The following is a 19,447-nucleotide window of genomic DNA, read 5'->3' as shown; positions in this document are numbered from 1 at the left end:
TAGTTTGCACAGCCAACTAGCACTCTCGCGTTTATGCTCAAACACGATGGCTAGCCAGGACTTCCAAAAAATCTTTCACTGGGCAGAGACCCAGAAGAACGGTTCTATCCCCTCGTTCGAGACCCGGCCAAACGACCCATACCAGTACCAATCTGGCTTCAATAATAGCTTTGAGTCAGAGGCTGTCCCCGGTACTATCCCAAAGGGCCAGAACAGCCCCCGTGCTATCCGTTTCGGACTGTACGCTGAGCAAATCACCGCCTCGGCCTTTGTCGCCCCACGCCACGTCAACAAGAAGGCCTGGCTATACCGTGCCCGTCCTGCTGTTGCACACCAGGGATTTGTTAGTAGTTGTGTGTAAAGACGTGCTGTTGATCGCGGCTGACTTTTGTCCTCGATGTGCAGACCAACCTGCCTGACAACCCTGACACGGAGTCTAATTTCCTTCCCACCAACCCGAGGGTACACGTTTCTCCTACCCAGTTGGCCTGGAATCCATTTGAAATCCCCAATGGTCAGGACCAAGACTTTGTCGATGGCTTGAAGACGCTTGCTGGGTCGGGAGATCCAACGCTCCGCGAAGGTCTTGCCACGCATGTCTTTCTATGCAATAAGAGCATGGAAAAGAGAGCCTTTGTCAACTCGGACGGCGATTTTCTCATCGTGCCCCAGCAAGGTGCCCTAGATATCCAGACCGAATTTGGCTTCTTATACGTCCAGCCCGGTGAGATCTGCGTTATCCAGCGTGGCCAGAGGTTCAAGGTCAAGGTCGAAGGGCCAACCCGAGGCTATATCCTCGAGATTTGGGGCTCCAACTTTGAATTGCCTGAGCTGGGCCCGCTCGGTGCGAATGGACTTGCTAATGCTCGGGACTTCCTTCACCCCGTTGCTGCCTACGAGGTCACTGAGAATGACCCCTGGGAAATCACCTATAAACTGGGAGGGAAGTTCTTCCAGAGTAGGCAGCGTCACTGTCCGTTCGACGTTATCGCCTGGTCTGGGAATTATGTGCCGTACAAGGTGGGCGGTTGAGTCCTCGGTCATCAGCGTGGCTGCGGTATGCTGACATGTATACAGTACGATCTCACCAAGTTTGTCAACGTTGGGTCAATCTCAGTTGACCATATCGACCCGTAAGTCCCTCTCCATTTGCATGTTGACTATGGCCATGATATGCTGACAAGCTAGCTCGATTTTCTGCGTCTTGACAGCCAAGTCGAGGGATCCGACCGCTCCGCTGGCCGACTTTCTCATCTTCTCGCCCCGATGGGATGTTGCGTCGCATACCTACAGGCCGCCATATTACCACCGCAACTGCGCCTCTGAGCTCATGGGTCTCATCTACGGCGACTATGATGGCCGATCGGACGAATTCCGTCCCGGGAGCGTCTCGTTTGAGTGTGGATTTGTCCCTCACGGCGTCGCCTATGAGCAGTTTGCGGCTGCTTCCAAGGAAGACCCTCCGGTCATGAAGATCTCGGAAGGTTCAGTGGCCTTCATGTTCGAGAGCAGTCGCGCCTTTACCATCACTGACTACGCGTGGAAGAGTGACCAGAAACACGAGCATGACCCGAAAATGTGGGACGATCTGGTCGACAATTTTTCCAAGCATAAGATCGAGGTGGACCAGATCCTGGCTGCAAAGGCTGCTAAATAAGCGTCTCACATATAGACCAGGCAAGGAATGTCAGCTAGAATTCTACTCTTCCGTGACGTCCCCAAAAGAGGCCGCCAGCCACAATGGCAAGAGAGTTAGTTATCAATACAAAACGGCATTAAAATTTGATACCGTATAACACCGTAGCCTAGCTATTTTGACCTTCTGTACCTACCACTGATTCTTACTAGAGCTTCGAGACCTGGCTTTGTCCTGAGGTGAGAGGGATATTCTGCAATGCTCGCCTCCCCCTTGATCCCTCCATCAGCTCATTCACTGGTTTCCCATCCTTGCCCAATGACCTCCATCGCCAAGCCTTTACCGCTGGTCTGTCCATGCCCTTCCCTTCCATGATGTCCACTATCCAACTGCCAATGGTGGGTAGATACTTGAACGCGTGGCCACTGCCTGCCGTAACGACCATGAGGCCTTGGTTGTCGGGAACTCGATCGATGACAAAGTGGTTGTCAAAGGAATCAGTGTACCAACACAATCTCGTCGTCGAGATATCGAGGTCTGCTAGCTCGGGCAGGTACTCGTCCGTGAACTTGCGGATAACCTCGACGGCTTTGGTGGGCACCTTACGGATCTGCTCATCCTCGGTCCATCGCGTGACGGGCACACTGCGTTCACGACCATCCAGCTGTATTCGCGGGTTGGTGTACTTTATTCCCCGGTAGCCGATCTTCAAATGACCTTCCTCATCGACAGGAAATCCGTACAACCCAGCGTCAGGTCCGTCGGCGATCTTGAAGGACCAAGCTGGAAAGTTGATTGGAGAAAAGCGCTGCCTGAGGGTCTCTGGGAGCTTGAAGATGACGACAGAGCCCGCCGTCGCCTCTGCCAACCCGTCTAGTGATGGCACCAAGCTTGGCGTCCAACCGCCACAGGCGACGATAGTCAACGCGGCGCGGTGTGTCTTCCCATCAGCAGTTTGAACACCTGCTATCTTGACACTCCCATCTTGCACAAAAGAGGCCACTTTGCCCGCGACGGGGTCCAAGGTGAAACGGACCCCCAACCGTTTTGCTTTGTGCAGGGCAAATCGACAGGCCTTGTCCGCTAAAGTGATGCCACCAGTGGTATCCATCACGCCAAGTAGCTTGTGCGAAAAAGGGTTCATTCTTGCTGCAAATCCTCTTTCCTTAGCCAAGCGCATGTGATCTTCGTTGCTGTTCACAAGCTGTGTATCGTGATGCCCAGCTTTGTTCATGTTCTCGATGGTTGCCTTCTCAAAGTTAGGCAAAATGTCTGAATCGGTGCACGACAGGTCGCCATTGTTGATCCAGAGATCATCAGTTGAGGACATTCCAGGAGGCACCGCCGAGCCACCACGCCGGAGTTCTTCGGTCCAAGAATTCCATCCCTTGATTGCCTCTAGGCTGAGATCTTGGTATATGGTCTGTGAGCCGTATGCCGAGCGAATGATCTTGTTGATGTCTTTATCATGAACACCAGTTAGTAGTGGCAGATCTTGCGTTGGGATGTAACTTACCAGCAGAAGCAGCATCGCAGCCTTCAAAGTATGAATACAGGGTCTTCTCGTAGGGCTGTTTGTCGAAAATTGCCACATTTGTGTATCCTCGCTCCGCCAAGTGAATGGCAGCGCTTAGACCGAATATTCCGGCACCGACAATGATGATGGGGTCGGTTTTGGCTGGAGGAACTGTGCGGGTGGCCATGTCGAGATACTGATATTGATACTGATAGTGCGGGCTTGGGAAATGATGAGCCAATGGATTCTAGAACGGTTGATGGCGTTGTCTGGGACCGTTATATGCGCCCGCTGTGATGATGAGAGTGTCAACGATGACACATCGGTTGTCGGAACAAGCGTCGTATCGGGTCAGCACATATCGAGAAGATTGACCCGTTGGTGCCGGTCCTCGCCTCGAGAACCTCCTCGGTCGGATCCTTGGATTCCAACACAGGCTCTGAACCCACTGATACCATCATGACCGACTGGAAGCTTCCGTCGAGCCATTAGGAAACCAGCAACCCCGGGTTTCGGAAATAACGCCGGTAGATACCGATGCACGAGGTGGGATAGATCAGGATCCTATTGGACGACCGGAACTTGTTCTGTCCCCAAGACCTTGCATCCACCAATAGGAACTTGATCTCGGATTCGACCGGTGTGCCCCGCCGTGTCCACAGATAAGGTCAACGTCCAGGGTAATTGCCACTCAACCCACGGAGGAAGAATCTCCAGGACCCCCAGCCAGACTTGCTCCGAAACTATCATCGAGCAATCCTCTCACGGCATGACCAACACTCATTCTGCATTCATACCCTGGTTACCCCGCGCATGACGGGCACGCATCTCATGATAGCTTATCTGGACAAGGGGGTTCGAGACTGGGGCAATCCTTGACCACACTTGGACGTCGAGATAGCAACAGACCAAAGCCAGAGCTGAGGTATCGAGCCTCGTCCTAGCGCCCTGTCCCCCGCATCCTGAGCTTGGTGTTCATGCAGGTATTTAAGGTCACAGCCTTCCTCCTGGGCCCCGAGACACAGGACCACTTCGCATAACCGCAATAAGGCCTTTGCGACTTGGAGATATCTCATCTACACGATGCCTGCTGTTGAAGAATATGATGATCCAGCCTGGCCCCCAGGCACGGTTCGGCTCGAAGGTAAGAGCTGTCACTACGTTTCGTCCATCAGTGGACATGACATCTGTTCCACTTGCTGACACTTCGTCGCAGAGGAGGATCGGTCAAATGAGATCATCCTGCAGCCGCAGCCGTCGCGAGACCCAAATGATCCACTTGTTAGTTGTCTAACCTCTTGAAGCATACAAGACACTGACAGCGAAACTCAAGAATTGGTCCAAGCCGCGCAAGTATGCCAACTTTGGCCTCGCCGCCTTCTACGCCTTGATGGTGTTTGCGCTGTAAGTCAAGACAGCCCCCGTGGAACACGAAGAAGCTAACGCCAGCCCCAGAATTGATGTCGCTACACCGACTTGGGGCCCCATGCACGAAGAGCTGGGCTTCAGCTACAATGCCTTGAACAACAGTTACGCCGCTGGTTGTGGCGCCCTCGCCGTCGGAGCCTGTGTCCTCATCCCATTTGCCCTCAAGTACGGTCGACGTCCTGTGTACATCTTTAGCACAGCCATCCAGATGGGAGTTTCCATATGGTCCGCCCGCCAGCAGAATGTGGTGGACCTGATGATGGTCAACATTATCAGCTGCTTCGTGGGCGCCCTGGCTGAGGTTGTGGTTCAGATGACCATTGCAGACGTCTTCTTTGTGAACCAGCGTGGAACCATGAATAGTCTGTACTTCTGGTCGACTAGGATCGGTGCCTCGCTGGCCCCCACGGCGGCAGGATATGCCACTATCTCTCAGGGCTGGCGCTGGGTTTGGTGGTGGGTCGCCATCTTCTTCGGGCTTCTCCTGGTGACCATGATCTTTGGCTACGAAGAGACCAAGTTTGTCCCGCCCGCGATCGACGGCATCAATATCGCTCACGATTCCTATTCTGCTAAGGACGATTCGAAAGACCCCGAGCTGGCTCGTACCACAACGCCAGCCGAGGCCGGTCCCAAGCTGACTGTTGCTTGTATCGACCCTGATATACCCAGAAAAACATACAAGCAGCGTCTTGCACTTACGACTGTATCACCGGGCTCTCTTGGTTCTTTCTTCCGACACTGTTACCAACCATTCCAGATCCTCTTCTCAGTACCGGGTGTCTTCTACATGTCCCTGGTCTACGGCGGCATGATGGTTGCATCCAACGTCATTAGCACAACTGTTTCCAACTGGATGATCCGGGCGCCTTACAACTTTGATGCCGATCAGATTGGGCTGATGAGCCTGGCTCCATTCACCGGGTCGACTCTGGGGACTCTCATCTGCGGCCCTCTGAGCGACTGGCTGATTCTGTTCCTCTCCAAGCGAAACAAGGGTATTTACGAGCCCGAGATGCGACTCTGGGTTATGCTGGCCTTTGCACCATTTGTGCCCGTTGGCATGATCCTGTTCGGCGTTGGACTCAACAGCGGCTGGCCGTGGCCTATTCTGGCTATCGGCTATGGCATGTGCAGCTTCGGCACTGCACCGGCTGGTACTATTGCCCTGACTTACATGACAGACGCCTATACCGAGGTAAGCATATCTTGTCGACGTCTAGTCTGCGCGTGATTGCTAATGTATGTACCTCGATCAGATCGTCGGAGACGCTATGGTCAGCGTGACTTTCACCCGCAACGTGTGCTCTACCATGTTCATCTTTGCCCTCCCACCATGGATCGCGGCTGTTGGACTGCAGAATGTTTACATCACGATGGGTGTTTTGATCACTACCATTCTGTTTGGCAGTGGGCTTTTTATCGCCTTTGGCAAGCGGTTTCGTTTCAAGTTCCGCAAGACCTATCGGTACTTTGCCGCGAGGCAATTTGAACCGCGACTTATGTAGGCTTGGTAATGGGTTGCTGGGAACTTTTTTCAAGGCCCAAGTCTTGGTAAATCATATTATCTCCCTCTTACAAGGGCAGATAAGATATCACCGGTTTGGCCATGTGTATATGTTGCCCCCAAGGAACCATCCATTTAAGATTTCAGACAACCATTGGGCCGTATATGCTTAGTACCTATTCTATACTTGTCCAAAACAATTATTACGTTAATCGAGGTCATGCTGCTATATCCCTGCTGTTTGAGATGGCTTCTTCGTAATATTGGCACTCGCTCATATCGATTCTACGTGTACCTACGCCTCTAAATTGATTACGATCAACAGTTCCATCATCATCCGAAGGTCCCCGTGACGCCGGTTACTGTCCGCCTGGAACCAGGCATCATGTGCTCTGGCATAGGTAGGTATTCGGGGTTTGTTTAATCCGATACCAACCCAGATCATCTTAGCGCATGCTCTTGTCACCTTGCCATCTCCAAACACTTCTTTGAAGGGGGACAGTTACACGGAAAGTTCCCAGCACAAAGATCTTCACTAACTCTCAGCATTGCATCCTCCTAGCCTATACTTCTAGAGGTCTATGATGCTGCCCCATTCTCGCCACAGGCCCCATATTCGGCCCCCTCCCCGACGCAGGGGCCCCAGAGCCCAGACAGCCTGCATAAGCTGTAAGGAGAGAAAGCTAAAGGTAATACACATCCATCAACCAGTTGCCACCTCCCTCTATACTTACCATGCACCAGTGCGATGACCAAGTTCCGTCGTGTGCCAACTGCCAGCGACTCGATCTTGGTGAGTAGGCGAGGGAATCGCCTCGTTTTCTCGCTGACGATGCCCCACAGCTTGCCTTGTCGAAGATCCCTCCACCAAGCGCCAGTTGCCAAGGAACTACCTTGAGACCCTGGAGGAGCGCGTCGAGCTTCTCGAACGCCTCCTGCAACAACAGAGCCAAGTTGGCCAGCCGCAAGCCCCCACCGGACTACAAGCGTCTCGTTCTCGCGACTTCAACCACTTCGGTGCTGTCGCTGGGTCTTATCCAGCAAGGGATCGAGATGAGAATGATGAAGCTACAGATCTGATATCGAAGGCAGGCGTCTTGAGCCTTCACGCCTCGGGGGCGGAACCGCAATATTTTGGGCCTTCGTCCATGTTCTCCTTCTCCCGCGTTATTCATGCTTGTGTTCGACAGACAGTGCAAGAGAAACCATCCAACGAGTTCGACTCCAACCTGGAGGAGATGGATGCATCTGCATTGGCCCCCTGCCGACTCCCGAGTTATGAAGTTGGGTTGGCGCTGAGCAATGCTTATTTCGAAAACGTTCATTTGCAGTACCCTTTTCTTCATGAACCGACTTTCAGGCAATGGGAGAATAACGCTGTGGGGCTTGATTCCATGGTGGCTAGTTCTTCTGAGCTCTTCTTCGTCAACATGGCACGTAGAACCAGTCAAATCTAATGCGAGTAGACTTGGCTAATGATAAACAGGTCTACGCGATAGGAGCCCTTCTAAAGTCCAACAAGAGGTCTTTCCCGCAAGTGAGTTCATCATATCGCGTTGATAATGCAGCTGGCCAACTGTGTCTGCTTAGCAACTCTACATCTCGGCTCTGCTATACATCGATCATGTTCTGGCCAAAAAGAGCCTCGAGTCTATCCAAGCATTGCTTTGCTGTGCCTTGTTCTCAATTCGGTCTTCGATGGGTCCGTCCGTATGGTCAGTTGAGCAATGAGCATCCCACCAACAAAGACTGACGATCCTGTACAGGAATCTCTCGGGCCTTGCGCTGCGTCAGTGCATCGAACTTGGATATCACCGCAATCCTAAGAAGATCAACTTGAAGTCGAACATCCTGCGTCTTGAGCTGCGAAAACGAGTGTTTTGGTGCGCATACCAGATGGACTGTGCCTCTTCCGTCAACCTCGGGCTTCCGCTGAGCCTCCCGATCCAAGAGGTCGACACTGAAGTGAGTCTTGATCATCTACAAGTTTAAAGGTGCTTTATTTATAGTTTATAGTTCCCACTAGATATCGACGACTCATCCATCACCGAGACTGGAGTGAAGGGGCCTCCTCGCCCACCAGGCGGCCCAGTAACTACCATGTCGCACGCTCTGCATCAATTTCGGATCCGATGCATCTGGGCGCGGATCTACGCATCCATATACTCCAATGCTGCCAGCCAAGGTCACAGCGACGAAAGCTACCAGGCACAGGTGCAATCATTGCGAAGGGAGCTCGATGAATGGATGGCGGCAACACCTCCTGAGCCCCAACGGGCTGGCGTTCCCCTGACCGTGTTTGCAAATGCCGAGGATTACAGAGTGACCTACAACGAGACCATCCTGTTTCTCTACCGTGGCCAGCTGACAAACCGCGAGAATGTGCAGGACGAGGTGTTTTTGGAGTGCATGCAGGCTGCCAGTGACATCTGTCAATCATGCAAGCGCCTTTATATCGGGAAGCCCATCAACTATACCTGGTCGACCCTCCACGTCATCTTTCTTGCAGGCTTGACTAACTTACACTGCCTTTGGACTTCACCTGCTGTCCGGCAAGCCGCGAGAATCGACAGCGTCAGCAATTCGTTTACGACCTGCACCATGCTGCTGGCCATCATGGCAGAACGCTGGGAAGGCGCCGCGCCATACCGCGATTTATTCGAGGCGCTGACTTCAAGAGCCATGGCTATGCTGGTTGAGAGGAAGCAGCACGAGCCATTGCCGACTTCGCCTATGGACTCTACCATTCCGAATATGGAGGATCTTACGCAGTGGGCGGCCCAAATAGCTGATGTTGGTATGCCTGATGCTTTTGGCAGCCTCTTGAGTGGCCTCATTGGCGATTACAGCTTAGAGGGACAGGAGTCTAATGATAGTTTGTGGGAATTCTGAGATAAAGGCAGAAGTTATGAACACACTACCTATTGTCGAATCGAACTATCTACCAAGGTTACCTTAACCTACTGGTCCAACAGTTTTGGCGTGCGTAACAGATTAGGACATTGCAAGAATATTTATAAATAATTTACAGGAATTGTATAGACAACAGCCTCAACCTACTCCTCCGTACAGATCTTAGTTCAGCAAATCAGCAATCTGCTTGGTGATGTCATGCAGAGGAAACTGGGTGCGGTTTCCAGCCAGCGTGCCCTTGACCTTGGCATCGCCAAAATACTCAGTCACCGAGTAAATGCTCGACCCAATCTGCAAGCTTGCAACGGTAGAACCTCCAGCAGCGAGATACTTGTTCGCAATACTGCCCACATTCCGAGCCTTGTTCCACTTTCCATCAGCAGAGTGCAGGACGATGGTGCCGTTGGTGTTGTCAGAGACCAGGAGGACAGTGCCATGGTACAAGGGAGGAAGAATCGCTCCATCAAGGCCTTGACCAATTGGGGTTTTCCCAGAGCTCAGCGAAATCTTGGAAGGCTTTCCTTGCTTGTCGCGCTTGTTGAACTTGTACAACTGGCCGTCGACGTTATCAGGAACAATCAGAGAGTCCCCAACTGAGACGGCGCCCGTGAATCCGTGCTTGGTATGATCCGGTGGAGTCGCAAGATACCATGCACTGGCCTGTTTGTTGTCGGCGCTGACCCGGATGATGCTGCTCGGAAAGGTTCCGATGACGAAAGTGTTGCCGTGCTCGTCGTGCTCAATGTCCTGGTAGCCCGAGTACACTCCGTTGGTGATAGCTGTCAAGTTTCGGCGCCAGAGCTCGCGACGTGTCTTGAGATCATACTTGACGAGGAAGTTGTCGCCCGAAATGTCCTGGCCTTCAGTATCGAAAGCGGCTCCGGCGTCAATGACGACGGAGAGCCTGCCGAGGGGATCGACCTTGACGCCGCTGGCGTGGAGAATAGGATCTCCGCTAAGGCCCTTGAATTTGATCGAATCGATAACGGCGTTGACATAGGGATCCCAGACTGCTACCGTGGCGTTGTAGACAGAGCTGGAGAGGCTCGTTAGAATATGACAGATAAGATAGAAAAAGAATGAGCTGACCTGAAGTAGACGGAGCAGCGACTCTCGTCAAAAGCAGCATTCTCGGGGTACAGCTGGAAGCTGTTGATGGTCTTGTCCCCGGAAATGCTGGCGCAGTGGGAGCCGGAGTTGGAGTATCTGCTTGGGAACGCTGTCGCCGCCGATGCAGACAGCAGGAGGAGTGAGGGAGACAGTCTCATCTTGATCGAATTGAATCGTTTTGATATGAATAGGCAAGGAAAGGGAGGTTGTTACTGTGAGTGAAGGTACAGGTCTGAGAAGATGAGGTTCAAATGCTCCTTAAATATCTCGCATCACGACATGAAGGCTTCATTATGTGTCAAGCTCACACACGATTTCAATTGAGTTCGTGGATCTCGGCTCCCACCTCCCAAAGCTAGCTCGATTTGATTACACAATGCAAATCTTGGGTAACAAGGCGCAGTCACGACATTGACGTGCCCAGCGTTTCCGACAAAGTGCCGAGATGACGGCCATCCCACTGGAAAAAGTATATCAGGGCTTGCAAGACGTACGACACCTCGGAAACGACAAGGTGTATACGAGGTGTCCAATGAAAACACTTTTCTCGACAAAAGCTTAGACCTTGTTTACGTGTCGGGAAAGGCTGGCCATTGCTAAGCCGGAGATGTCCAGCTCTAAAGTGGGAGCCGGTGGGATAAAATTTCTTTGTTCCCAACACGCTTGGACCCCCATTATTAGTCAGAAGACTCCTCGATACATTCTGCAGGATAGAGTTAAATGATATCATTCTCTATTCCGCGTTTGGCAATGAGTGCGGTCAAGGTTGTTTAGTTAATACTTTGAGTTCCATTCCCTTGATGCAACTCTTCAGGGCTAAAGGATGTGCCCAGGTAGGAAGAATAAAATGTCCAAATGACATCACTCGGAGACGAAAATCGAGTCTGCCAAACTCATTTCTATTTCTTGACAGAAATATGTGTCATCTTGAATTTGTCTCTTTTTTTGTGACTGTATCATAAACGTATGACTAGGTTGGTTTGCCTAGAGCCATTGTTTTACCACGGGTAACTGAGAGAGGTCACATCTCTTTTGAAACTTAGATAGCCTAACTCCTTCTAATGGTTTCTATAAGCAGTGGATTAAGTTAAATATAATCATATAGGGGATTTTTAACCCGCTTGCTGCATTGATACGGTCACGTAGTTACAAAGCTTTAGGGTGACAGCAAGGCTATTTAATAAACGTAACACTGCAGTACGATAACTATAGCTTATACCCAAGTTTGAATAACACAGCAACGAATTAATAGAGTCTATAAATACTACAAATGACGCCGCGATAGCCTTAAGAGAGGGGAAATAAAGTCAGCACGGACTTAGCTCAGCTTCTTCTGAGCTGGCTGCCTGTCCTATCGCAAGGCATAATAGGCATTGTCTTGACCCTCATCCTGACTCGAGGATCATTTGTAACAAAATAGTGGCCAAGAACTATCAAAGGCCAAAATTCAACGAATTCATGTGTTTATCAGCGTGTTCTTTGATCCTGTGTACGACGGAGAGGTCATTCAAAATTGAGAATTCAACGACTTCATTGCCAGCGAGATAGGCGGGAAATCCATCTCCATCAAGCTGAGCGGAACAACAGAGATGCTGCAGCTCAGTCCCAGGCCTTCTTCCATGAAGAAACCAACTTGTCTGATATGCATGCTTATGAAGTATATTGACCAGTTTGGGGATGGTGGCTGTTTGTTCAAGCCTCGTTCCAGTTCTGGATCTTGGCAGCGTGAAAGCCTTGGACACAGCCTCGTTGGGCTAACTGCCACCACGCAAACAGCCTCTTCAACCTTCTCCATCTCAACTGTACAACCAAACACGAAACTCACCATCCGAAGAGCTCTTATCTCAAAAAAGAGCTCACAGCCCCCTCACACATCAATGGATCCGCTCTCCGTCACGGCGGGATGCGTGGCCCTTCTCGGCAACCTAGCCGGTGCCGGTCTGGCCATCGGCAACTTCATCCAGGGCTACAAAGAGGCTGCCGAAGACTTCGCCACCATCACACGAGAGTTGGTTGAGCTGCGCACGATTGCTTTAACGCTTCAGCGCGACTGCGATAACTCGTCTGCATCGTCTATCCCGGTAGAGCTCCAGCCACAAATTCGCGCTATCTTGCAAAATTGTGATGCCGTGGTCCTCCAGGTTCAGGGCCTTGTCGACAAGTACATGGCCTCGGGCAAGAAGGGTGCTGCCAAATGGGCTCTACGCGGCAGGGAGGATGTCACCAAGCTGCAGGTATCCCTCGAGACTCATCGCAACGCGTTGGGTCTAACGCTGGGGATGATCTCAGTCTCCCTCACGAAAGCTGTCAAGGATGACACGACTGTGATCAAGGAAGGCATGGTGGAGGCGAGAGAGATTGCGGTCCACCTGTTGAAAGGGATCGAGACCCTGCAGAAATTGGAAGGCGATGAACAGGGCGTGGAGAGTTTGGACCTCGGTGGTCGGTTCATGATGTTGGAGAGATATCTCGATGAGATGACCTCGTACGCTGATACAGTCGTTGGAGAGGATCTTTGGGAGGGCTCAGAGACTCGGTCTATTCAAGTGAGCTCAGAAAACAGCCGAACGACCATGATTCCCAACAAATCAGACAACCCGAGGCGAAAGTCGCTCAATCAAACATCGCATCAAAGCCTCTCAGTTCCTTGATGACGAGCGAGAAAGACGACCAACAAGAAAAGCAGCATTCTATTGAGTCGGTGGGGGAAAACCCCGCTTCTGGCAGCAATCTAGGCCAAGCGAGTGTCGAAAACGCCGGGCTAGCAGACCAACCCGAGCCACCCCTGTCGACATTTATTCATCTAGGCGGAGATCCTCCGATAAAACCAGACAAGGTCAAGCGTGGGACCATCTTCGTTTGCAAAAAGGTGACAGTAGTCAGCCCTGTTGTCAGTTTTCCATCGCAACTTTTAGCTCACAAGACACCAACTAACTAGTCGCCCAAGAACTTTTGTCGAGAAGAAATACCCCTCAGTATGATCATCATCCATCAGACTGCTCACAGCTCAAACCAGCTGGACCATTGCTGATTGAACGCTATAGGGCAAAGCATTTGCTCAAAAGATTGAGGCTGCCATGTACATGGAATGCTCGGCGAAGACAGGCGAGGGTGTTGAGGCAGTGTTTACTGAGCCGTTCAAGGTGATGTTTCCAAATAAGGTCAAGAAGAGTTGGCGGAGTAAGCTACTTTCAAGGGCTTAGACTACAGTCAAACGGGGAGGAAGTGTAGGGTGGGATTTCATCAAGACAACTTTTCAAAACGGACAGAAATCGGAAGATGGGCAAGAAATGTTCAATTCAGGTAGATAAATGTGGGAGAAGGTCAGGGCTGGTAACTGGCCCTCTATGCTGTTCACAGTAATTGCTCGTAGCTGAGTTGTGCCTTGCGGGCGCCTGACCTATACCGAGACAAGGATCGATGCATTGCCAAGGATCGCCGGCTCCAGAGCTTGGATAACGTCCACATATGCGTCCCTTGACGTTGCAAGGACCCATTGTGTCGAGGTGCTCACCAACTTGAAAAGCCACACGTCACGTGAATCCCGCTGGCTGACGCTTGTGCTGATCCACCCGTAAAAACCATCCAATCATAAGGGCGTCTGAGTTACTGCGCCACACGTTCCCGACAGCTTCAGTCTGACAGGATTGGGGCAGTGTAGTAGTAAAGATAACCTGAAATAGTAATATCTTTCCTTCTTAAACGTAGCTGGATCTCAAACTGGTTCTTCTTTACCTACACCAACTTTCTTCTATTTTCTCACTATTCATATCCACCATGGCGGTTAAGATTCCTCCCAGCGACCTTATCTTCCCAAACTTGAACGAAGGTCGAGCTGAAATCAGAATCTTGGAAGTTCAGCCTGGGAATCCAGGTTCGTCGATACACTGCAAGTTTCACGTGGCGACATTGGACGAACTGGAACACCCATATGAGACTCTGTCTTATACCTGGGGCGATGAAAACGAAGTAACAAAAGTCACTGTTTGGCTTGACGAGACGCCAGTTCCCGTTGCCAAAAACCTCTTTGACGCATTGAAGAGGCTGCGTATGACTCATGAGCCGAGATATCTTTGGGTCGACGCGCTATGCATCAATCAGGCTGATGATGTGGAAAAGACCTGGCAGGTCAGCATGATGCACCGAATCTATAGCCAATGTCAGCAATGCGCCATCTGGCTGGGGGCCCTGGGAGATGTCGATGTGTTCCATGCTAGAGCCGCTGTGGACACTTTGTGTTGGTTCGCTGGGTCGCGAGGAAAACCTGACTGGATGGATGATGATTCGGCTAGAGATTATGCTGCCAAAGCACTCAAAATTCTCATCAACCTGCCATGGTGGGGTCGGATATGGACGGTCCAAGAAGCTATCCTCCCATCTTCCGCGACAGTGTATTGGGGCCCGTGTGATATCTCATGGGACCTAATGCGTAGGGCGGCAGATAGCTTCTTTGACAATCCCTCCCGGCAAATCCCAGGAGAGTTCTGGGCCCATGGCGGAACTATCGACCTCCAAAGTGCGATGCGGGGACTTCAATTCACAAGCAGAGAGTCTCTCTTTCAAGTTCTGTGGCGCTGGAGATTCCGTCAAGCTACGGATCCAAGGGACAAGGTCTATGGACTTGTTGGTTTTCGGCGTGACACTTCACTGCCTACGGTGAAAACCTGCAATTACAAAATCGATGTCAGAACCTTGTATCAGAGGGTCACGGCTGATCTCATCCGTCTATCAACCGATCTACAGCCATTGATCGGACGAGGAGGCGAAGTGTCTGAAATACCTGGCCTCGCGTCTTGGGCTGTGGATTGGCATGGGGTTCGTGATGACTCAAGACGAAGCACGGTGAACTTTTGGGACCATCATCGACGATGGCATGGGCTTGGCTATACCGCGGATAGAGGATTGCGAGGCGTCGGCCAAGGCTTGAAGGTCAAGGATGATCAGATCCTCTACTTGCACGGCTTGCAGCTTGACCGGATTTGTGTGGTCGAAGACCGTTCCAAAGGCACGTGTGTGGAGGATTACGGATCAGCTGGGTCTCTGTTCCTCACCAGTGGTGGTAGATGGGGGAGGGTAATCACTCAGTTCCAGGAGCAATACCCTGGACAACTTCCAGACAACTGGATGAGTGCATTTCTGGGTCTCATTACTGGCAAGTTGGTCCCTCAAGACCCAAACCATGGGGATGGCATAGATGATTGGATGAAGAACATGGTTCGTCCGCAGGCCGTGTTCATCACCGAGTCAGGGCGTTTCGGGCTAGGTCCGCGGAACATTCAACCAGGACAAGAGGTGTGGGTTCTTGGCGGAAGCAGGTTTCCTGTTGTTTTAAGTCGTCGAGACGGAGGAGTTGACGACGAATGCTTTACCTTTGCTGGCGAATGTTTTGTGTATGGAGTTATGAGAGGCGAGGCGGTAGAAGGACGGAGCAGCGAGCAGAGAGAAATCAAACTGTATTAGAGAGAACGGAGCTGATATATTTATTACCCGCCTTAAATTTCTCTATCTTCATAATCTAATACTTAAAGGTATTAGCATCGTAAAGAAACCTCTCTTAGCACTTGGTGCTGGTATGGCATTATACGCGACGGGGTTGCAGCCGCCATACTCGGGAGCCGCGGCAGCATCAAGAGGGATGATGGCTCCCTCAGAGGCAACAACAGGGATATTGCCCAAAGGCCAGAAGATCTCGAGCTCACGGTCGACGTCGTTGACAAGTCCTGTGAATGCATCGACGTATCGTGAAACGCTTGGAGTGAACCAAGCCCGTACACTAGAGACGGTTGACAACTGATCACCCACTGTGTTAGCATTGGGATATGATGCTATGATGTGTTGGTAATGTGTTCTTTGTTATAGTTAAAGCCCGGCCCTTGATGGGTTAATTGAGCCAGAAGACCGTCTAGGAGAGAATGTCTCGATTACATGGGCTGGACCAGAGGCTCATGCTCCCTAGAGGCCCTGATATTCATGGTATGTAAGTACGGGATCGTCCGGTGCCTGAGCTAGAGGAACCGCGTTATGACGACCCGTGACTCGAGACGACGTTTACTATAGGTAGTTAAGGTATAAATAACTGAATAGCTAGCTTATTTATCACGCATCACCCTTGAACGGCTCCTCAACGTATTTAATCAATACATGATCGCCTTTGACGTGCGATCGCGTATACAATGTACTGGTGTCGTTCCACAAGATAGCCGCCATGAGCCCCTGATCCGCGGCGCCATCCCCAGCGACCGCACATTCACCGCCATCATAACAAGCGCGTGCACCCAGAAATGAAGCAGTGCCCCAGTCCGGCAGTATGTACTGCGGTCCATTGAGATACGTGCCAGCCTCGACAATCCTTTGATGACCACAAGTCAGCTCCGAGCCCGCCCCGAGTTGACACGGGTTAATGTTCCACTCACCACTCTGCTGAGGCTCCCTGGGATGGCCAAGTTGGGCCGCGCCACGTGGTAGGGGCGTCTTGACTATGTTTGTAAGTCTTGCCGGTGTTGAGGTTGGTCAAGGTGGTGGTGCCATGATAACCGTTGTTGGTCGTTTCCACAAGCACATGAATATGATCACCTTCTGAGATGGCGAGCTGGGCTTTGCTGACACTCAACGGGTCGTCTGGGATCCTACAACGAACCGGTTAGTCAAGTTCCGGGGGATGTTACCGAGTCAAACCCTACCATTCATGGAATCCCGTGTACTCGGTCGTCCCGTTAGTCCACACCGACATGATAACGCCGGCCTGCCAGAGTCCTCGAACCTGTGTAGGCGTTGATAGAACACCGTCAAGTCCGATCCAGTAGGACGCTGTGTATTGTTCTACATTCTCACGCGGTTTCTTGGGTATCGATAGATGTGGCATAACAAGGGTAGCCTCGACCATGGTGAAACCGGTGGAATTACTCGATATGTTGAACTTGTCCGCGTACCGAACTGGCCCGGCCCATCCGGAGCCGTAAAGCATTGGGTACTGCGCGTCTTTGGTTGCTGCGCAGGCGCTGCAGAGCAGCAACGCGGCCAATACTTTCACATTCATTGTGTTTATCAGTGATGCGAGGAAAAGAGGGAGAAGCCCAGATGCCAGAGGAAATGTTGTCCAAGGCTACTTATAGTGACGCCGATCATGCCCTGGCGGTGAGTTTGAATACGAGCTTCCCCACTACCAAATCACCCACTTCGGATACACCCTGCCGAGTGCCATGACGATTTATTCCATCCGGAACGGAGTGCGTTTTATTTCCGCCTCAAAGGCTAAACTGAGCCTAAAACACACTACTCCTCTCTTCTAATAATACATAGTACTATTCTATAACTACCCAACGCACCGCCAAGATATCACAAACCCTCAGCATTGCACCAGGTGGTCACATTGTCCAGGAGATTGTTTACACCTCGTCTCGAAAACCCTCGTTTTGACGAGGATCAAAAGCCTCATCGACATCATCTACCTTCCCGTTTATCTCAAAAGGGTTTCTTCCAAGAACCATTTCAAGGATAATACAAAAGGCAGCAAACCCCAGAGCCATTGTTAAAAGTCCAAGCAATTGGGTAACGAGCCAGCCCCAGTCTCCGTTAATAGCAACCCACACTGGAAAACAAATAAATCCGTATATAGCGCCTACCGACATAGGAGTTAAAAGCATAACGCCCAAGACTTTCCAGCCGACAAGGACAGACCGGTAGCGATATGCCAGGGCCGTCGCGAGGAAGACGCCGATAGAGCTAGGCGCCATCCACCACCATGGGAACATGTTCAGAATAATCAGGGGCTGGTTTCCGTAGTAGTGGTAGACGCCCATCGGCAGGAGGATCTCCTCGATAACGAGATCAGACAGCATCATAAACCCTAGAAACCACCACAGATTCTTGGTCGCAGTCTTGTTGACGAGGAGGGCTAGATTCATTTGCATCAATGCGCCGTATCCGAACCAAATGGGAATCCACGGCGGCATTTCGCGACCAACAAGGTGGAAGGAAGCATTATCAGCTGTCCATGGGTAGTATATACAACCCATGACGTCGATGAAGGTCTCCGGGAAGGCAATCATGGCGCCGCTTAGCGGTAGGACCAGGGGCAAGAGGGTGCGCTGCTTTCGGGCATCCCTCGCTCCGAGGAGGACAGCCAAGAGTCCCGTCGCCGTCATCAGAACCATGCAGATGATATTGTTTATCTTTGAGTAGGGGAGACTGGTCGGCGGGATAGGAAGGTCGAAATTGGCGTCGACATCGTAGTCAAGGCTGCCTCGATCAGGCAGGGCGTGCATGTATGCGCCAAGAAACAGCAGTATGATAGCAGTACTTGTCGCAGCAGCGTATGCCAAGGTACGCAATGGAATTGGCATCTTATCGATCAGGTATGCAAGAATCAACGTGTAATAACGTGTATATGAACGATGGGCGTGGCCGTGAAATCTCGACAGGTGGAGGAAACTGAGATGACCTACTTGATGGCCAGGCAGGCTACATCTGTTGAAAAGAATGACAAACCGCTCCCGGAATACTCGGGACGGGGAATTAGACTCTCGAGGCAGTTCGGCGCCGAGAAGCTAATGAGAAAAAGCAAATATAGACTAACATCGGACGACGTGTGTAACGCGGCTTTCCTCGGCCCCGCGGAGAAATAATTAGAAAGTTAGGTTAAGCTAAAAAAAAACATTACCTATAAGCTTATATAGGGCTATTATCCCAGGCGAGCTAGTAATAAGCTAGGTTAGCTATAAAATTATAAGATATTATAAGGTGTTAATTTCTATATTAAAAAGTTTTTATTTTTTATTTTTTAAATTTTAAAAGTTATTTAAAATATTTTTTAAATATAATAATATTAATTAAAGGTATTTATAATAAGTTAGGGGAAAAGCGTGCTAGGCTGTTTTGGGCTATTAAGTAATTTCTTATATATAGAAAAGAGTTAAAGGTGGGCTCGCCTTTGATTATTATCATTACCTTCGTCACGGTTAACAGGAAAGGAGCAGCTTTTGGGCTCTTTCTTAGACCAAATCTTCATTGCTATTAATTGATTAATTGCACTTACTATTTTATCTTGTATTTACCTCACTGAGAAGTGTGTGGGATCTCTTCTAAAACCTCCCTAAAAAAGTTACAAAGGCGTTTTCCTCTGGCTGTGGTTGGGTGTGTTCTGTTTCTCTAATAAATTAGGAAGAATAATACTAACTTATCTCGGGAAGACTTGGTCCTGGGTGCGGGAACAAAGAAAGGACAGTATCCGATCGAGAGGTAGGTTGTATCTTAATAAAATTGCCCTTCACCCCATGATTGTGCTCCAAAGCAACATTAGTTGCTCAACGTCGCCACTGTGGAAGTAGGCCTTTCGCCA

The 19,447-nt window shown here is 50.7% G+C and overlaps 8 protein-coding genes across 8 annotated transcripts; 4 read left to right on the top strand and 4 right to left on the bottom strand.

Moving 5' to 3' along the window:
* Positions 1 to 46: 46 nt before the first annotated feature.
* MRS44_008401 (uncharacterized protein) lies at positions 47 to 1,657 on the top strand (the record flags this gene model as incomplete). Its single annotated transcript, XM_046283485.2, has 4 exons — positions 47 to 343; positions 406 to 1,020; positions 1,078 to 1,133; positions 1,189 to 1,657. 4 exons carry the CDS (start codon positions 47 to 49, stop codon positions 1,655 to 1,657), a joined length of 1,437 nt encoding a protein of 478 aa, XP_046133573.1.
* A 187-nt stretch (positions 1,658 to 1,844) lies between these two features.
* MRS44_008400 (uncharacterized protein) lies at positions 1,845 to 3,339 on the bottom strand (the record flags this gene model as incomplete). Its single annotated transcript, XM_046280021.2, has 2 exons — positions 1,845 to 3,097; positions 3,153 to 3,339. The coding sequence occupies 2 exons, from the start codon at positions 3,337 to 3,339 to the stop codon at positions 1,845 to 1,847; spliced, it is 1,440 nt and encodes a 479-aa protein (XP_046133574.1).
* An 896-nt stretch (positions 3,340 to 4,235) lies between these two features.
* On the top strand, positions 4,236 to 8,979 carry MRS44_008399 (uncharacterized protein; the record flags this gene model as incomplete). The annotated part of the gene is made up of 11 exons (XM_065620897.1): positions 4,236 to 4,296; positions 4,369 to 4,433; positions 4,486 to 4,556; positions 4,608 to 5,778; positions 5,840 to 6,048; positions 6,832 to 6,884; positions 6,931 to 7,524; positions 7,574 to 7,624; positions 7,678 to 7,789; positions 7,854 to 8,052; positions 8,104 to 8,979. 11 exons carry the CDS (start codon positions 4,236 to 4,238, stop codon positions 8,977 to 8,979), a joined length of 3,462 nt encoding a protein of 1,153 aa, XP_065476969.1.
* A 183-nt stretch (positions 8,980 to 9,162) lies between these two features.
* On the bottom strand, positions 9,163 to 10,268 carry MRS44_008398 (uncharacterized protein; the record flags this gene model as incomplete). Its single annotated transcript, XM_046283486.2, has 2 exons — positions 9,163 to 10,036; positions 10,090 to 10,268. The coding sequence occupies 2 exons, from the start codon at positions 10,266 to 10,268 to the stop codon at positions 9,163 to 9,165; spliced, it is 1,053 nt and encodes a 350-aa protein (XP_046133577.2).
* A 1,719-nt stretch (positions 10,269 to 11,987) lies between these two features.
* MRS44_008397 (uncharacterized protein) lies at positions 11,988 to 12,761 on the top strand (the record flags this gene model as incomplete). The annotated part of the gene is made up of 1 exon (XM_046281023.1): positions 11,988 to 12,761. One exon carries the CDS (start codon positions 11,988 to 11,990, stop codon positions 12,759 to 12,761), a length of 774 nt encoding a protein of 257 aa, XP_046133578.1.
* Positions 12,762 to 13,887: 1,126 nt separating this feature from the next.
* MRS44_008396 (uncharacterized protein) lies at positions 13,888 to 15,570 on the top strand (the record flags this gene model as incomplete). The annotated part of the gene is made up of 1 exon (XM_046275843.2): positions 13,888 to 15,570. The coding sequence occupies one exon, from the start codon at positions 13,888 to 13,890 to the stop codon at positions 15,568 to 15,570; it is 1,683 nt and encodes a 560-aa protein (XP_046133579.1).
* Positions 15,571 to 15,618: 48 nt separating this feature from the next.
* Positions 15,619 to 17,146, bottom strand: MRS44_008395 (uncharacterized protein; the record flags this gene model as incomplete). The annotated part of the gene is made up of 4 exons (XM_065620896.1): positions 15,619 to 15,935; positions 16,290 to 16,459; positions 16,524 to 16,736; positions 16,791 to 17,146. 4 exons carry the CDS (start codon positions 17,144 to 17,146, stop codon positions 15,619 to 15,621), a joined length of 1,056 nt encoding a protein of 351 aa, XP_065476968.1.
* A 349-nt stretch (positions 17,147 to 17,495) lies between these two features.
* Positions 17,496 to 18,452, bottom strand: MRS44_008394 (uncharacterized protein; the record flags this gene model as incomplete). The annotated part of the gene is made up of 1 exon (XM_046284005.2): positions 17,496 to 18,452. One exon carries the CDS (start codon positions 18,450 to 18,452, stop codon positions 17,496 to 17,498), a length of 957 nt encoding a protein of 318 aa, XP_046133581.2.
* Positions 18,453 to 19,447: the final 995 nt, after the last annotated feature.

The sequence above is a fragment of the Fusarium solani genome, assembly GCF_023522795.1.
Source record: "Fusarium solani strain SB1 chromosome Unknown bctg00000004, whole genome shotgun sequence".
Classification (NCBI taxonomy): Eukaryota; Fungi; Ascomycota; class Sordariomycetes; order Hypocreales; family Nectriaceae; genus Fusarium; species Fusarium solani.
The sequence above is the reverse complement of the archived record's forward strand: the minus strand, read 5'-3'. Positions and strand labels throughout refer to the sequence as shown.